The sequence below is a fragment of the Lynx rufus genome, unplaced genomic scaffold (assembly GCF_022079265.1).
Source record: "Lynx rufus isolate CCGP_SWC_20201006 ecotype Redwood Valley unplaced genomic scaffold, mLynRuf1.p SCAF_5, whole genome shotgun sequence".
In the NCBI taxonomy this organism is placed as follows: domain Eukaryota; kingdom Metazoa; phylum Chordata; class Mammalia; order Carnivora; family Felidae; genus Lynx; species Lynx rufus.
In genome coordinates, this window is record NW_025814867.1 from 71,361,677 (window position 1) to 71,378,060 (window position 16,384).

At 35.6% G+C, this 16,384-nt stretch overlaps 2 protein-coding genes across 7 annotated transcripts in view; one reads left to right on the forward strand and one right to left on the reverse strand.

Moving 5' to 3' along the window:
* The window catches only part of MFN1 (mitofusin 1), a 50,927-nt gene that overhangs the window by 27,843 nt on the left and 6,700 nt on the right, over nucleotides 1-16,384 (forward strand). For 3 of the 4 annotated variants that reach the window (XM_047100266.1, XM_047100265.1, XM_047100264.1), the window contains exons 15-18: nucleotides 600-752; nucleotides 1,545-1,741; nucleotides 4,085-4,219; nucleotides 6,007-10,066. In XM_047100266.1, coding sequence (XP_046956222.1) covers nucleotides 600-752; nucleotides 1,545-1,741; nucleotides 4,085-4,219; nucleotides 6,007-6,088 — 567 coding nt within the window. In that variant the 3' untranslated portion in view covers nucleotides 6,089-10,066. Of the gene's footprint in view, nucleotides 1-599; nucleotides 753-1,544; nucleotides 1,742-4,084; nucleotides 4,220-6,006; nucleotides 10,067-16,384 lie in introns of those variants that run through there. The other variant, XR_006965777.1, reaches the window with a different exon arrangement.
* GNB4 (G protein subunit beta 4) overlaps nucleotides 11,427-16,384 on the reverse strand; it is a 58,229-nt gene continuing 53,271 nt past the window's right edge. For all 3 annotated transcript variants that reach the window (XM_047100267.1, XM_047100268.1, XM_047100269.1), the window contains one exon: nucleotides 11,427-13,229. In XM_047100267.1, the coding sequence (XP_046956223.1) occupies nucleotides 13,123-13,229 (107 nt within the window). In that variant the 3' untranslated portion in view covers nucleotides 11,427-13,122. The remainder of the gene's footprint in view (nucleotides 13,230-16,384) is intronic.

A 16,384-nucleotide genomic window follows, 5' to 3' on the forward strand; every position in this document is an offset into this window, starting at 1 on the left:
TTTCCCTAATGACTAAAGAGTTTGAACATCTTTTCATGTGCTTATATTAGCCATTTGTATATCTTATTTTGTGAAATGTCTATTCAGATCATTTGCCCATTTTTAAATTGGGTTATTTGGCTTCTTAGTAACTTGCAGGAGTTCTGTATATATTCTCTAGATACAAGTCCTTTGTCAGATGATATCCAAATAAGTTTTTTTTAGTCTGTGACTTGGCTTTTAAGCCATTTTCTTATGGTGTATTTTGAAGTGTAGAAGATTTTAATTTTTAAGCCCAATTTTTTTTGAGGATGTGTTTTTGGTGTGAGAATTTTAAAATAAGGTTTTAATTCCTCTTGAGGGTTGAGGGCCTACTATAGTGTGAAATATAGTGTGAAAATTCATTATTTGTCATGATATCATTGGTTCAATATTGGTCACAGAAAATAATCTTCAGGCCATTTTTATTTTCTTAATGTATTTATTGGGAACTCATTAGAGTCATTCTTTTTATAGATTTACTACTGTAATTATAAAAGAAATACAATAGAACTTTATAAATGTAACTGTACCATTTGTAGTGGTTTAATTATAATAATCCTTTTTCCCAACCTTACCAGCTCCCCAGATCTTTAGCTTCTACTCCCACTGCTCCTACTAATCCAGCAACGCCAGACAATGCATCACAGGAAGAACTCATGGTTACCTTAATAACGGGATTAGCTTCTCTCACATCTAGAACTTCTATGGGCATCATCGTTGTTGGAGGGGTGGTAAGAAGTCCTTTTTAGTATAATTAAAATTGGAATTTGTGCAGAGCTTTTTGTTAGATGATGAAAAGAAAGGTATATTTACTTTTATTTCCAGGATCTATAAAATGACACGAAAAGTTGTTGGTTAAATTAGTGAATAAAGAGCAGTTTCACAGGTCTAATCTAAAGTTTTTAAAACTATATATTTTAAAATTTAACTATAGTTGACCTATAACATTGTATTGGTTCTAGGCATACAACATAATGATTTCATAAAAGCGGATATTGCAAAATGATTTCCACAGTATAAATTTTTACCAAATACTTCTTTAGGGAGAAAAATACCAACTAACTAGTCCTTTAAACAGTGCTTATTTTCACATTACAGCACATAAAGAAATGATATTTGTACATTGGTGTAATAAGAATGATCCAGGTTCCTTATCTAGCCTTCTCTGAATACCAAAGGGATCTGCCTTCAAGTATTAAAGATTATTAAAGATTAGTAGTGGTACATATATGTAAAATATTTTTTCACATCATGAACAATATGAGTTTACTTGTTTTGGTTTTTTAAAATCTGTGACCTAAAAAAAAAAAAAAAAATTCACATCCATTTTTGAGATAACATTAGATCAATTTACCAAATAAATGTCTGGCGGGTTATAAAAGTTCTTGTCTGATATTTGTTTAAAAAATGGATTTGAGTCAAAGGTCTTTAGGGAGCTGATGAGTTTGCTAAAATGCCTTAATATACAATGCCCCTAATGGTGATTTTCTTTCTCAAAGTAGCCTATGAATTTATCTTTACAGATTTGGAAAACTGTAGGCTGGAAACTCATATCTGTTTCATTGAGTATGTATGGAGCTTTGTATCTTTATGAAAGGCTGACCTGGACCACGCGTGCTAAGGAGAGAGCCTTTAAACAGCAGTTTGTGAACTATGCAACTGAAAAACTGCAGATGATTGTCAGCTTCACGAGTGCAAACTGTAGCCATCAAGTACAACAGTAAGTTGGAAGATGTGTCTTTGTTTCCTTTTTTTTTTTTAATTATTGACTATGACATACATGTAAAAAATGCACAAAAGTACTGCTCAAGGAACTGTCACAATGTGAACACACTTTGTAATCACCACCAAGGTGAAAAAATCAAATGATACCAACCAAGTAGGTTCAAAAATGCGTAATGACAAGTGTAATTTATTTTTACTGTCACAGCCCAGGTTTACAAGTTTAAAGGCATAACTCTTTTATTTTTTTATTTTTATTTTTAAAAGATTTTTTTTAATCTTTATTTTTGAGAGAGACAGAGTGAGAGCGGGGGAGGGGCAGAGAGAGAGGGAGACGCAGAATCCAAAGCAGGCTCCAGGCTCTGAGCTGTCAGCACAGAGCCCGATAGGGGCTCGAACTCATGGACCATGAGATCAAGACCTGAGACAAAGTCGGACGCTTAACCGACAGAGCCACCCAGGCGCCCCTAAAGGCATAACTCTTTTAGAACTCAAGGGAATTTTATTAGAATAATACTGGTGTCCACTAATTTCTTTTATGTGTCTTAAAATTTGTTTCATTGATCTAGTAAAAATATATAGAACTCCAATTAAATCAATGCAAAATAGCCAATTTTTGGATGCTACTGAGACCTAAATTAAAAAGTTCTCTGAGCTGAAGATGATTGTAGTTTAGTGAAGGAAATAACATGTACATAATTATAGTAAGTGAAAAGTGGTAAGTAAGCCTCATAATGTGAGGCTTTAGAATCTTAAATCAGGAAAGCTAGTGGGTCAATAAGGGTTTCCTACAAGGTAGCCAGAATAGAATAAAAAGATGTAGGCAGAGAGAACACCCCAAAGCAAAGAAAGGGGAAAAGAAGTGTGTTCAGAAACATGAGAAAATTTCGATGTGACAGATACGTATATCAGAGGGGTACATTTGAATATAAACCTAACACTAGGACAGGAGCTTAGATAATTAGAAGTCTGGGGAGAGATGTCATTAACATTTAGCTCTGGAACAAATAACTGCAGTGGTGTGGTATATAGAACGGTTTAGATTAAGGAGACAAGAATTGCAAGGAGATTAAACTTTCAGACCAAGGTCAAAGCCCGTACTAACATAGAGCTGTAGAGAATGGAAACAGGGCACAGATTTGAGATAACTGAATATTTACCAAATATTTATTGAACTCCTGTTTTATACGGTAGTTTTCATTTTATTTATATTAAGGAAGATCTTTTCTCTAATAAAGATACCTAGACCTCCAAAAGAAATCATCTCAGGTCACATATGTAAAAATAAAGTTAAGCTTTCCATTCATTTGGTCTTCATTAATTGCCTACCATGTGCTAATAATTCTGCTAGAGGGGGTTGTGGGAAATAAAAAGTTAGAGATAACTTGATCCTCTTTCTTAGAAGACTTTACATTCTAATGGAAGCAGCCTCAAATAATTATTCAGTTAATATGAGCTAAATATTAATGCAATATGAAATAATACAAGATGCTTAATTTGTCTAATATTGATTTATGGTAGAATGGGGTGAGAATGGAGAGAAAAAAGGCCATGGGAAAGATGAATATGCACAGGAGAATAGTTGCAAAGAAAAGTCAGTTAATCATATTCCAGAGGTACACACCTACTAGACATCCTTCCTGTTGCAAAAATATGTTTGCCAAAGCTAACAGATTAGTACACAAATTGAGCCATTTGGTTGTAGGAACATGGTTAATGTTGCTATGATTTAAAGTTTTTGTTTTGTTGTTGAGGTGCCTGGGTAGCTCAGTCGGTTAAGCATCTGACTTGATCAGCTCAGGTCATGATCTTGTGGTTCACAGGTTTGAGCTCCGCATTGGGCTCTGTGCTGACAGCTCAGAGCCTGGAGCCTGTTTCAGATCCTGTGTCTCCCTCTCTTCCCCACTTGCAATCTGTCTCAAAAATAAAATAGACATTAAAAAAATAGTGTTTTTTGTGCAAGTCACAAAAGCTCATGAAGTTTTCTTGCCTGTTCTCAGTAATTTATTTCTGTAGGCAAAGAACTCATAAGTCTTATTGTGTTTCTGAGGAAATATACCCATCTTTTGCCTTTTTATAGCTTATTCATATTCACAACCATATAGTAGAGGTTCATACTGCCTATTGAACATTTGTCTTGAGGCCAGATGAAATTAAGCCTACAGTGGTATTAAGCCTTAGTGCCATATCCTCCCTTATACCATTCCTAACAGTGTTCTTTGATACCTTACACTTTACGTATATTTTAAACTTGTGATCCTTTTATATAAGCTTTAAATTAAAGCTTCATTCATTTTCAAAGACATTCATGACTGCTGAAAACATCATTTTTTCTTTTAAGGGAAATGGCAACCACTTTTGCTCGCCTGTGCCAACAAGTTGATATTACACAAAGACATCTGGAAGAAGAAATTGCTAGATTATCCAAAGAAATAGATCAACTGGAGAAAATACAAAGCAATTCAAAGTTCTTAAGGTATTTGAACATTTTTCTTGATAATATGAATGTTTATTGGTCTCATTGCCTAAATGTAATTATATTAAAACTTTCTGCATTGGCTTAATTATTATATTCCATCCATATTTAATTCCATATGTTTTGCATTTTCAGTGAAAGCTAATTTCAACAAGAAAAAACAAATCTGAATTAGGAATTTTTTAGGTCTTTATCTAGATAGAACTTTATGTTGAGCTATATTAATCCCCGTTCATAACAGATGTTCTAAAATTAAAAAGTGTGAGTTTTTAGTCCTGTATATCCAAGACCCATAACTTCCATTCTCATTGGGGGATGTGGATGTGCTTAAAATTTGAAGCAACAAGAGTAAACAAGATATCCTAATATGTGGAATTCTGGTTTAATATGATTTATCATGGATTCTGTGGGGTCTAACTAAAGTTTGCTTTTGGGGACCTGACCAGAAGTGTCACCATGAGGTGGCTCCTTGTTGGTAGTCCTGACATTCAGCTTTTACCAATTAGCTGGCTCACCTGTGAGTATCATTAAGCATCATTTAATTCCTGCTGCTACTTATCAGGGCTTGTGTTACATAAAATGCCCATATAAGAGCAGCCTGCAATGTCTCCAAATCATAGAGGCTGTCCTTGTGGGCTGAATTTTGGGACATAAACACCTGTGGTCATGTCTATCCATGGTGTCTTAATCTGATCAGCAGTTACATTGTTATTGCACCTTGGTTTCATAATCTCTGCAGAAGAGGACGGCCTATCACTTAGACCCCAGCCTCTTTTCATACACACACACACACACACACACACACACTCCCAAGTAAATTTCATTTATCCCATTGCAGCTCTTTTAAGTTAGATCATCCCAAATACAGCCTTTAGTAAAACTATATCCAGTAGTTGTTTTTTTTTTATTTAGGTTTTTTTTTTAGTAGTGTTTCATCTTGTAAAACAAATGATATTATTGGCACTTGCTGTAGCTTTTTGATTTTTGTAGGACTTAAGCATGAATAATTTTTATGTGCTAATCCTTTTTCTAAATAAATCCCATAATATTTAGAATCCCCACTGTTACTAATTAGGCTCTGCAATTCAGATAGAATTTAAGTTACCTAATTAAAAGACAATTGCCTGAAAAAGCATACAGTGTAGTTCATGTGTCCATTAACTTATGTGACCTTGACTATATGCCCCCAGCAACAAGACCAAGAGAGAAAAGCTCACCCAAGTATGTGTGTGTGTGCCCTGGCATGGTATGAGAATGGGAGGCAAATCTGTGTTCTATCAGTTTTAGTTCCTGTTTTCATCTCATTAGGGTATTTGGCTGCATCAAGTATGATTCTAGTATTTAAAAAGATTTTTGGTATACACGGTCTTTTGACATCTGATACCTACTTTATGTATACATAAAACCCCTTGTTCTATACATTGTTTAACTTAAAGGGAATTCAGGGACAATTAGGATTCTGTGACTTAGGATATAACTCCCATGTAAGGTAATAGGACTCCATGGTCTCTTAATGCTTTTCATTCTTTCTTAGTCAGGTTTTTGGTTTTTCTTTCAGTATACCTTTTTAAGTTCTGGGCATTGGATTCTGCATTTACAGCAAAGCCATAGTAGCACACATACGTACTCTAAAAAGGTTGATAATATTTTAATAGGAGTTCAGATACATGTAGTAGCACCTGACTAGTGATTTTTTGTTTTGTTTTGAAGATTGGATGGAATGCATTTCTTTCTCACTGGCCTTTATGATAATTAGATTGGTATTTTTATTCATTTTTTTAAATTAGAAATAAAGCCGTTCAACTTGAAAATGAGCTGGAGAATTTTACTAAGCAGTTTCTACATTCAAGCAATGAAGAAGAATCTTAACAGTAGAGATTGCTTTGGTGATCATCATAGGAGAAAATGGAACTTGGAAGATTGGGACAGTTTTTTTATGAAATGACTTTAAATATGAATTATACTAACTGTACCTAAGTAGCAAATCCTTGTGTAGATTCTGATAATGATCTATCTCAGGGTGTTTGCATTTCTGAAGAGTATTATATGAGGTCTTTTTAATTTTAATTTTGGGTAAAGAAAAGACTAAATTGTGTTTAAAATGAATTAGTTAAAAGCAACAGAACCAACTATGTGACCCCTGAGGGGTGGGGCCTTGTTCTTAATTAGGGCTCTCTTTGTTTTTGATTCTGAAAAAACTCTGCTTCCTGGCATCCAGGAGTTAGAGAATGCTCATTTCATCTTTTCTCAAAACTAATTTTTGATGCCTACTTTAATGGGAATAGTCATTTTTTTCTTTTATAAACTGCATTGCTCTATCAAGGAGAGTGGAATGTTCTTGAGTGTATTGTTTATGCAAGTTACAATCACTTTTGCCATCCTGGCAGGTATGTAAACCACTAATAAATACACTGTTTTTACTCTTTTTTCCCATTAAAATGGATGTAAAATAGTATAAAGGTTTGTTATTATAGTCTCTTATAAAAGTATAAAAATTTCTGGGTCTGAATAGTTGCCTGATCTGTTTCTAAAGAAACATTTTCAGTTTCAACTATGATTACAGTGAGGAAACCTTTCTATCTCAGTTTTAGGAGCAAAGTTTGAAGTGATAAAAATAGCCAAAGATACGGGAGCTCTGACTTTTGGGTGGTTGTATTCCTGTACCAATGCCGTTGTTCTTCAGAAGGTACTTGCGGAGGATACTGCTGGATTGTCCCCCCGGGTGGCTTTACTTTTATTTAATTGTATGAATTTGCCAGGGCACTGTTAATATTACTGTACTTTTTAACTTAATGAAATGTTCATGAGTTCAAGTATTGTCTGTTTCTGTGTAAAAACTAATTTAAACTTATATGGAAACGTGAAAAAATGACATTCTAGGGCTTTGCTACACAAAATGTAGCCTTGAGGATCACCAAAGCAGCAGCATCTAGATGCTTGTTCGATGCATAATGGCTGCATTTGGCAAGGGATACTTTCTCCTTTTCCGTAGAGGGATAACCTGTTAGGCTCTTTTATTCTTAATACTATTTCCTTTCTGGTGCCTTTAAGGCTTCTGGATGCTACTCAGTCTTTTCATAACAGGTGCAGCACTATTTTTCAGGATATCTTAAGGAGAAAATAATATTCTTTAGGCCACAGAAGCCTTTCAAAAATGTTTTTATGCAGAGCAGATACTAGGATGCACTATTCAAATCCAAATACTAGTTTATAGCTTGTTGCTTTATAACCAAAAATAGTACAGGCTGCCAACAAATGGGATTAGGTAACAAATTCCACATGAAAAACTAATGTCTAAGATTCTGGGTACTGCTAATTTAGGTTACAAGTTCAAGACCTTAATCTTTATATGAAAAGTACTTGAACTTTTGACACAGTGTAGTTTGGTATCACCTCATTAGTATGGTACAGTGCCTGTCAAAGTTTGACCTCTGGATTATCTGTGTATCACTTGTGAACTAAGAAATACATATTGCAGGGTCTCACCCCAGACCTGTTAAATCCAGGACTAGGTTTGGAAACCAGCCATCTGTTTTAACAAGCCCTCCACGTGATCCTGATGCACACTAAAGTTGGGGTAATACTGGAATAGTGGTTCTGGTATAGTCAATTCATAGTAAGTTTTCCATCACTAGTTTGAATGCATTTCCACCTGATCAAGTTTGAAAATGCATGAATGTTGGAAACAGAACACTAAAATAATGAAACTCAACCTTTATGCCTGGAGATAAGTGCATCTATGACTAAGCCCGTGAATTATACAGAAATTATGTATTTCACAGCTGTAGTTCAAAGTTATTGCACATACTTGATTACTATGTATGTTTGCAAGATTATTTATAAACTTTGTATAACCTTAAACTTTTTATAGAACTACATTTTTATAAGTATGCAAGGTGAAAATAAAACTTGTTTGCCTGATAGTTGATAAATGTAACATTTTTACTGGCATTAGTTTTAATCTTAAGTTTTGCAGTAGGGCTGTAGGTATCTTGGGTCATGGCTCATGTGCCTAGCCAAGTACTCAACTCCCTCCAACGGTGTGGAGATGAAATGACAACAGTGAATACTTTTATCTACATCCTATAAGCAATCAACTGGTTAATAAGTAAGCTGGCATTCATAAGACAGTAAAGTGAAGTACATTTATTCCTTGCTTCCAGCAGCCTATTTTTCATTTCATAATTGCCAATGTTTAGATAAAGGAAAAAAGGCTGAGCATGAAATGACTGGGCTTGGAGTTTACTTCTGAGACTTAAGTTTTAGTGTGATTTTTAAAATTAAAACATGCTGTATGCAGTCTGGTTAAAAGCACTTTATTGATTACAATATCAATTCACAGCAATATTTCACAGAGCTACTGTACAAATAAAGGAATGAATCACTGTGCAAGAAAAGATCCAAGAATACTATTAAATCATGGTACAAGTCCATAGTTTGGTTTAAAGCTTTTATAAGAGCTTTAATCTACTACGTTCACCTTTCCCCAAGTCATACTACTGACATTCAGAGTCAATTCGCTACGAGTTTGTAGAATCCATTGTAAGTGGGAAAAAATAATCAGCTTTAAAAACCCACTTATTTGTGGATGCCTTTGGATAAGAATACACAAATCCAAGTGTTCAAATGCTTCTTTGAAAACAATAGAATAGAGCACCATTGTGTAAAAGACAAAAAGGCTTGAAATATCCACCAAGTATCACTGAAATTCCATTAAGTAAAAAATAAATACTACATGATGTAAGATTTTGTTGGGAACACTTAAAACCAGTTGAAACACATAACCAGTTTTTTCATGATGCTGCATTATAACTATTTTATAGGATCAGTAATTGGATTTAAGGAAAAAAGACTCAGGAAATTTTATCAACATGCAAATTGGCTAAATACAAGGTGTACCATCAATCTGTGACTTTTAAAAAATACACTGCTAGCTTAGACATTCAACTACAAACCATCTTAATGAGTACCTATTGTAACCAACATTTTTAAATACACCACTGAATTTAAGACAATTCAAAATGAACAACGGGAGAAACACTAGTAAATATGAAACAGTTCACCTTTTACTTTAAATTTCTCACAAGAAAGACGGTCTATCCTTGTGCATGTTTTAAATTCTCACAGGAGGTAAGACAGTTTAAAATTTTGCTTTCCACAATGGCAAAGGGGAAATTTGAAGCTGAACATAGTACTTAATTTAAAAGCAAAAATTTTTAAGCCTTATACTTACACCCTAAAGATTCTAGAAAGAATATTGTTAAAATGATAGGCCAATTTAGAAGATTGTTTAATCAGTTTCCGTAAGTTTAAATGTCAACAGATAAGCCGTAACTATTCAATATGTGAAACATTCAACAGTAATCAGAGCATAAATTTCCCTGAATGTTTTCACTTTTAAAAAGGTTAAAATTTTATTAAATCTAAGACCTCAATAGTGTCGGACAAAGTTATAATATTGGCACAGTATATTTTAGAAATAAAAGTTTCATTGTCACCTGGAGAAGTCAAGATCCATTTCTCTTAATAGGTTAACTTTAAAATGGCTCAGCACATTCAGAAGCACCTACATCCATTGTGTCTAGGAGACTAGTTTACTATCATCGCAGTATGGGTTCAGCTGCGTCTAAATTACTAAATTAAAATAAGAATTGTCTATTAGACTCTTAAGATTAAAATATTAAACCCAGATTTTTGCCTCTGAAGATAAAACTCAATATGGTGCATGTAACCATGGGATTACAACTATAAAAATCTGAGCTAGGGAGGGACCTTGGACATTCAGTCTAAAACTCTAATACAGCTGCCAAAAATGAGGCCTGTCCATCAAAGTAGAGAGGCCCTTACTATCAGCTTTTGGGATGATTTGCTGAACCACATGGCAATCATGCTAACTTTTTTTTTTTTAGAAAAGAATGTGCTTTTAAAATATTCTTGCAGGGGCGCCTGGGTGGCGCAGTCGGTTAAGCGTCCGACTTCAGCCAGGTCACGATCTCGCGGTCCGTGAGTTCGAGCCCCACGTCAGGCTCTGGGCTGATGGCTCAGAGCCTGGAGCCTGTTTCCGATTCTGTGTCTCCCTCTCTCTCTGCCCCTCCCCCGTTCATGCTCTGTCTCTCTCTGTCCCCCCAAAAATAAATAAACGTTGAAAAAAAAATTTAAAAATAAAAAAAATAAAAATATTCTTGCAATGGGGCACCTGGATGGCTCAGTGTGTTGAGCATCTGCCTCTTGATTTAGGCTCAGGTCATGATCCCAGGGTCATGGGATCAAGCTCTGTGTCAGGCTCTGTGCTGAGCATGGAACCTAAGATTCTCAAAAAAAAAAAAAAAAAAAAAAAAAAAAAAAAAAAAAAAAAAAAAAAAAAAAAATTCTTGCCAGATCTGAAAAAAACACTCTTTACGAGGTGATTAATGAGGAGTCTACAAATAAAAATGCTGAGGCATATTATGTTTAAATGCTTCTTATAAGGTAAAAGAAAATTAATAGGCACCAAATAAATGCAACATTCTTGATTGAATTCTTTAAAACTCTATTTGGACATAATTTTAGTCTTGAACTAAAATTTATACAGTGCCTCTATATACTATGTTATTCTTAACTGGTTATAGGAAGTCTTACGCACAGCACTTAAATAGACCACCAGCTGAACTCGAGCTTCAGTAAACAAATATGTTTAGCCACTGGAACCTATATTACTGGAGAGCAAAGGTTTAACTAGAAAGTTAATGTGGTAATGAGGTCACCATTTGGTCATTATGTAGAAACCACAACAGTGGTTGGTTTTTAGTCGCCTAGTACATATTTAATTATGGGAGCTGCTTTTAAACTAATCTACCCAAGATTTTTTAAATCATTCTATCAACATGTTTAAGACCATGGAAGTAGGCTGTGCCTCTGACGAAAGTATCTTGTTATTAAATTTCAAAGTAGAAGAGATACTTCTCATATAAGTTACTTTGCTTCTCATATATATATGTTACTTTGCACATGGCAGAAATGCTTTCTTGAATAGGATTTTGGAATGAATTGCTGAACTACATGGCAGACCCTCACCTTTTGGGGAAATGAGTACATTCCTTTAAAATACTCTTGCCTTATCTCAAAGAACTGCTCTTTATGAAATGACAGTTCACAAACATTAACTGCAAAAGGTTCATAGAAATCTTATGTGTTTATAAATATACATTCATGCCTGCCATCTACACTGTATTTTTTTGGTCCTGTATCATAATCTTCCTGTATCCATTTTCCTTTTTATTATCAGCTGTTCTTAAAACTGATACATTATAGCTGATTCACTTACTAGCACATTCACAATATAAAAATGAAAACTCACAAGTACAGTTTGGGAGTATTTAGGTTAGGGTTACAGGTGATGAAAAGTTGAGACCTGTCTCAACAGTAACAGATGCAGTTCACTAAATCACAAAACAATGCACTTCTATATATCAGAATAACCCATGACTTCACCATCAAGCAAGACTAACAATCTTCTATTGTCATTTAGCTTCCTTTATAGAAGAAAATCCAAGGGGAAAAGTATCTTTGTTTAAATTTGACGTGAGGGAGGGGCGGGCAGGCCTTCTAGTAACAGACACATTATACCATTTACGAACAGAGGAACTGCTTACTATTTTCCTCTGATTCCTTAAAGAGCTGCTCTTAGAATTTTTCTTTTGGCTTTCAAGTGGAGTCACTTGGATCTAAGCATTCTTTGAGGCAAAAATCACTTAGAAACCAGTATTTTGTGCCAAAAGAAGAAGTACTACAGAAGAGCAAAAAGCTTTAATATTTCTTTCAAATTTAAGTCACAGAAAATTTATATCAATTCAGATTTTGTATTATCTGAACATAAATTCATAAAGCCACTTTGTTACACTACACAATTAGAACTAATCAAGTCTAGTGACTGATTAGATTTTACACTTCTTTCGACAATATAATGTCATCACATTATTTCCTATCTACATGTAGGTCAATGGAGTACACTGGGGAAAACTCTTCAGATTCAAGGACAGTCCAATCGTTCATCAATCTGAAATAATGAGTGTACCTACAAACTCAGTTCTAGAATATCAAATCCATAGGAAAGTAAGCCCAACTATTTAGAGGTCTACTGAAAGTGTCTTGGTCATAACCACATTTTTAAAATGTCAATAATTTTTATGCAATTACTGCTATTAATATAGGAGTTTATTATGTATGTCTAAAATTTCAGAATGAAATCTTGATTCCCTGGCCTTCAGATTACCTCCCCCTCCAAGGACTGAAAACAAGCACTTCTTTAAATTCACAGGATGGCCAAGGATGCACCAGAAACTACTGATACTCAAAAGGGTCTCCCCTCAGAAGTACCTAAGCCTGCTAGTATACTTAAACATTAGGCAACCAAATGTCTTTTACATCAAAAAGGAAGGTCAGACTTCAAGAAGACTTTCTTCAAATACAGCACACATACATCTGGAATCACTTCCATCTATCACTGTGCCTACTTCCTCCATTACATAACTCAAAAATGTGATATTCTTATGTATAGAAAGTTAAAAATGTAGTTCTTAAAAAAATGCAAACACACAAACATGATAGACTGCTATAATGTGTACATTCTGTCCTACACAAAGAAAATAAAGAATCTGAGTACAAGCAAAAATTCATCCAAGTTAAATTAGCTCAACTCAAATTAATGCACTGGTCCTTTTGATCTCAGCAAGCACCCTTGCCTTTTTTTTTTTTTTTCCACTTTTTTGTTTTATAGTTTACTGAAAGCTTCTTTTTGTATATAATTATCTCAATAGAAAAATCTTCACCTGCAAATATAAGGTAGAATTTTCTTCTCACAGCTATAGGCTGTAGCACTGATTTCTCCAGATAGCAACGGAGAACAGAAAAACCTGCACATGCTATTAATTCCAGATTCTAAGAAAACTGTCCCAAGAGCCTGTTGCCACAGCCATGCCATCATCTGTTACACCTAAACAGCTGACCCGGTTATCGTGACCAGCAAGAACACCTGAAAAACAAAAAGTTCAGTAAAAAAATTAGCAACAGACAAGTTTCAGAATTAAACAACTATGTGCATAAAGATCTAAGAGGGTATTTAAAACCTAAATGGGGAGACTTGGTCCTAGGGATAAGCTACATATGTGTACAAAATACAATTCTTTCCGTTATGTGAATTTTTGACATGTACGTTGGCTCATGCTTTTACCACTTCTGTAAAGTGATCTTATAATTATGCTTATATCTAAAACAGATTATATTTTACATTTCTAGTAAGTTCATGATACTCCAGATGCTGCCATTGCTCTACGCTATTTTCAACAAAAACAAAATTCCAAAGGAAGTTCAGTGAAGTAGCCTTTCACAAGAACAGAAAGAATGTAAGAACACAGGATGCCTGGGTGGCTCAGTCAGTTAAACCCTTGATATCTGTGCTGGGCATGGAGACTGCTTTAGAGTCTCTCCCCCGCCCCTCAAAAAAAAAAAAAAAACAAAGGAGGGGGTGTGGGAAATGTAAGAATGAAATTGCCTGACATTACCACTTCCAAAAATACCAACACAGTTTATATATTTTCGTTGTTAAACAGCAAACACTGCAATATTTGGTTATAACTTTGTGAAACCAACTCATCTAGTTTTAGTTTTGTCTATTAAAGTTAAATTCATTTGAATAAATACAGTTAAACTTATCTGCTATTCACATCACCACATGAGCTATTCCCAAATAATTGGGAGGAAAATGAGAAATGTGAAGATGTAGAAGAAAAATTGGAATATATCAAATTCAAGATTTTTTCTTTACTGTGTTTGAGTCTGCAGGATCTCTATACAATGAAGCATTATCATTTTCACCCAACTTCAGGAACAGAAGTTCATCCTTTCTTAACTCCTAATATTCTCTGGAGTACTTCCAGTATGGCAATGTTTAGCAATGGGCAAATTTATAATTACAGGTTAAAATTACAAAAAACGAACAGTGACTAAATAGTCCAAGTCACGTTGGAAAGAAAAATGAATTAGCAATTCACAAGTCACCATTCAATTTTACTGTGAAAGTATACAGTTGAGCCCATTTGAAACCAAGCAGCTGTAAGCAAAGCAACACTCAAACTCAAATATAGGCTAAAACATGGAAAAGAAACAGATTTTAAATTTTGTTATGGATACTAACTGATTCAACCCAGGCAAAACACCTAATACCTCTTGAAAAAGTAATTGGCTTTGGACAGGAGTATCTCCAAATTTCTACAGGCAGAATGTGAAACTGAACTTTTCTGCCATCTCTTAGGAAAGGTTGTTATGTAGAAAGTTATTCACGGGAATGTTAACATTGCCCCTACTCCCTCGGAAGTCTCAACAACTGTATAGGAGTTTAAAGGTAAGAATACAAGCCCACAAGGACAGGACCGAGCCGGCAGTGGTAACAAAACTATACGCTACATGGTAGTACTGTGTTAGTGGACCCCAAACAAAATGCGGAGTTCAAAGCAAATGCTGTGGTATGCCGAGAAATCAATTCACACCGTGGAACCTCTACAAGGGTTACATGCTAGTGGAACCAGCCATCTCTGGAAACAGAAAGGGGCAAAGATGGGGAAATAAACTAAGACTACATGAGAAAGTGTTCAGGAATCGGACATCGCAGGTCTCTACTCTGAGTCAGATGACTGATCATCTTGTACCAGGGCATAAACCTAGAGACTTATTTGATAGAAAAAGAGAGAGATGATCTCTTAACGAGAAGAAAATGGATCTACTCCAAGATCTATTAAAACCAGCAAAAAGTTGGGGCGGCTGGGTGGCTCAGTCGGTTGAGCGTCTAACTTCAGCTCAGGACATGATCTTGTGGTCTGGGAGTTCGAGCCCCGCATCAGGCTCTGTGATGCCAGCTCAGAGCCTGGAGCCTGCTTCGGATTTGGTGTCTCCCTCTCTCTGCCCCTCCCCTGCTCACACCTCTTTCTCTCAAAAGTAAATAAACATTAAAAAAAATTTTTTTTTAAACCCAGCAAAAAGTTTGATGATTAATAAGTATATCAAAGCTAAGAATATAAGCCAAAAAATTAACGTAACCTAATATACACCAAGTGTATATTGCTCTGCAATACGTACTGTTTAAAAAGTCCTAATCAGGTAAACACTGAACGATGGGAAGGATGTGGCTGTGGTAGGAGAAGCGATGTTAAAGCTGAACCCTCAACAGAGCATGCCATGAAGTTTAAAAAAAAAAAAAAAATCATGACCCAATGGAATTGTTGTTTTTAAACTTCTAAGCATTTAGGGCCACCTGGGTGGCTCACTCAGGCATCCGACTTCAGCTCAGGTCACGATCTCACCATTTGTGAGTTCGAGCCCCACATTGGGCTCTGTGCTGACAGCCCAGAGCCTGGAGCCTGATTCGGATTCTGGGTCTCCCTCTCTCTCTGCCCTCCACCTGCTCACGCTGTCTCTCTCTCTCTCTCTTAAAAATAAATAAACATTAAAAAAAAATTAAAAGAAAAAAAGACTTTAGCTTTAAAACAAAACAAACTTCTAAGCATTTGGGGCGCCGGGGTGGCTCAGTTAAGTGTCAGACTCTTGGTTTCGGCTCAGGTCATGATCTCATGGTTCAGTAGATCAGGCCCTGCGTCGGGCTCCACAACCAACAGTGTGGAGGCTGTCTGGGATTCTCTCTCTGCCCCTCCCCTGCTCTCTCAACAAATAAATATTTTCAGAAAATAGCCTTATAGCTATTCGCTGTTGAGAGTTCAGCCTTAACATCACTCCTCCCACTGCTCCCCCACGTGGATACTAAATAATCCACACTGGAGGGTGCACATGTGTTTGTGTGCACACACACATCAAATAAAAGCGATACAGGCATGTTATTTAAAGATATGGAAATGAATACTTAGGAGCTACCTCTGGGAACAGAAAATGTGGGTTGAGGGCCAGAGGGCTGCTGTTTTGGGAACAAACCGTGTACTTACTTGGTTCCATAGCATAATTTTGATTCTAAAAATATACATAATACCACTCTGTGTAAGTTGTTATTAATGACAGTCCCTAGGAGGACTTGATACTTTCACTAATATTCTGGAAGCTGCAGGGGAGAACTCAGAGCATGGGGCTAAGGGAAGAGAGTGCAGATCTAGGTTGTGTCCCAGACAGGATCTGCTCAGAAGGAAG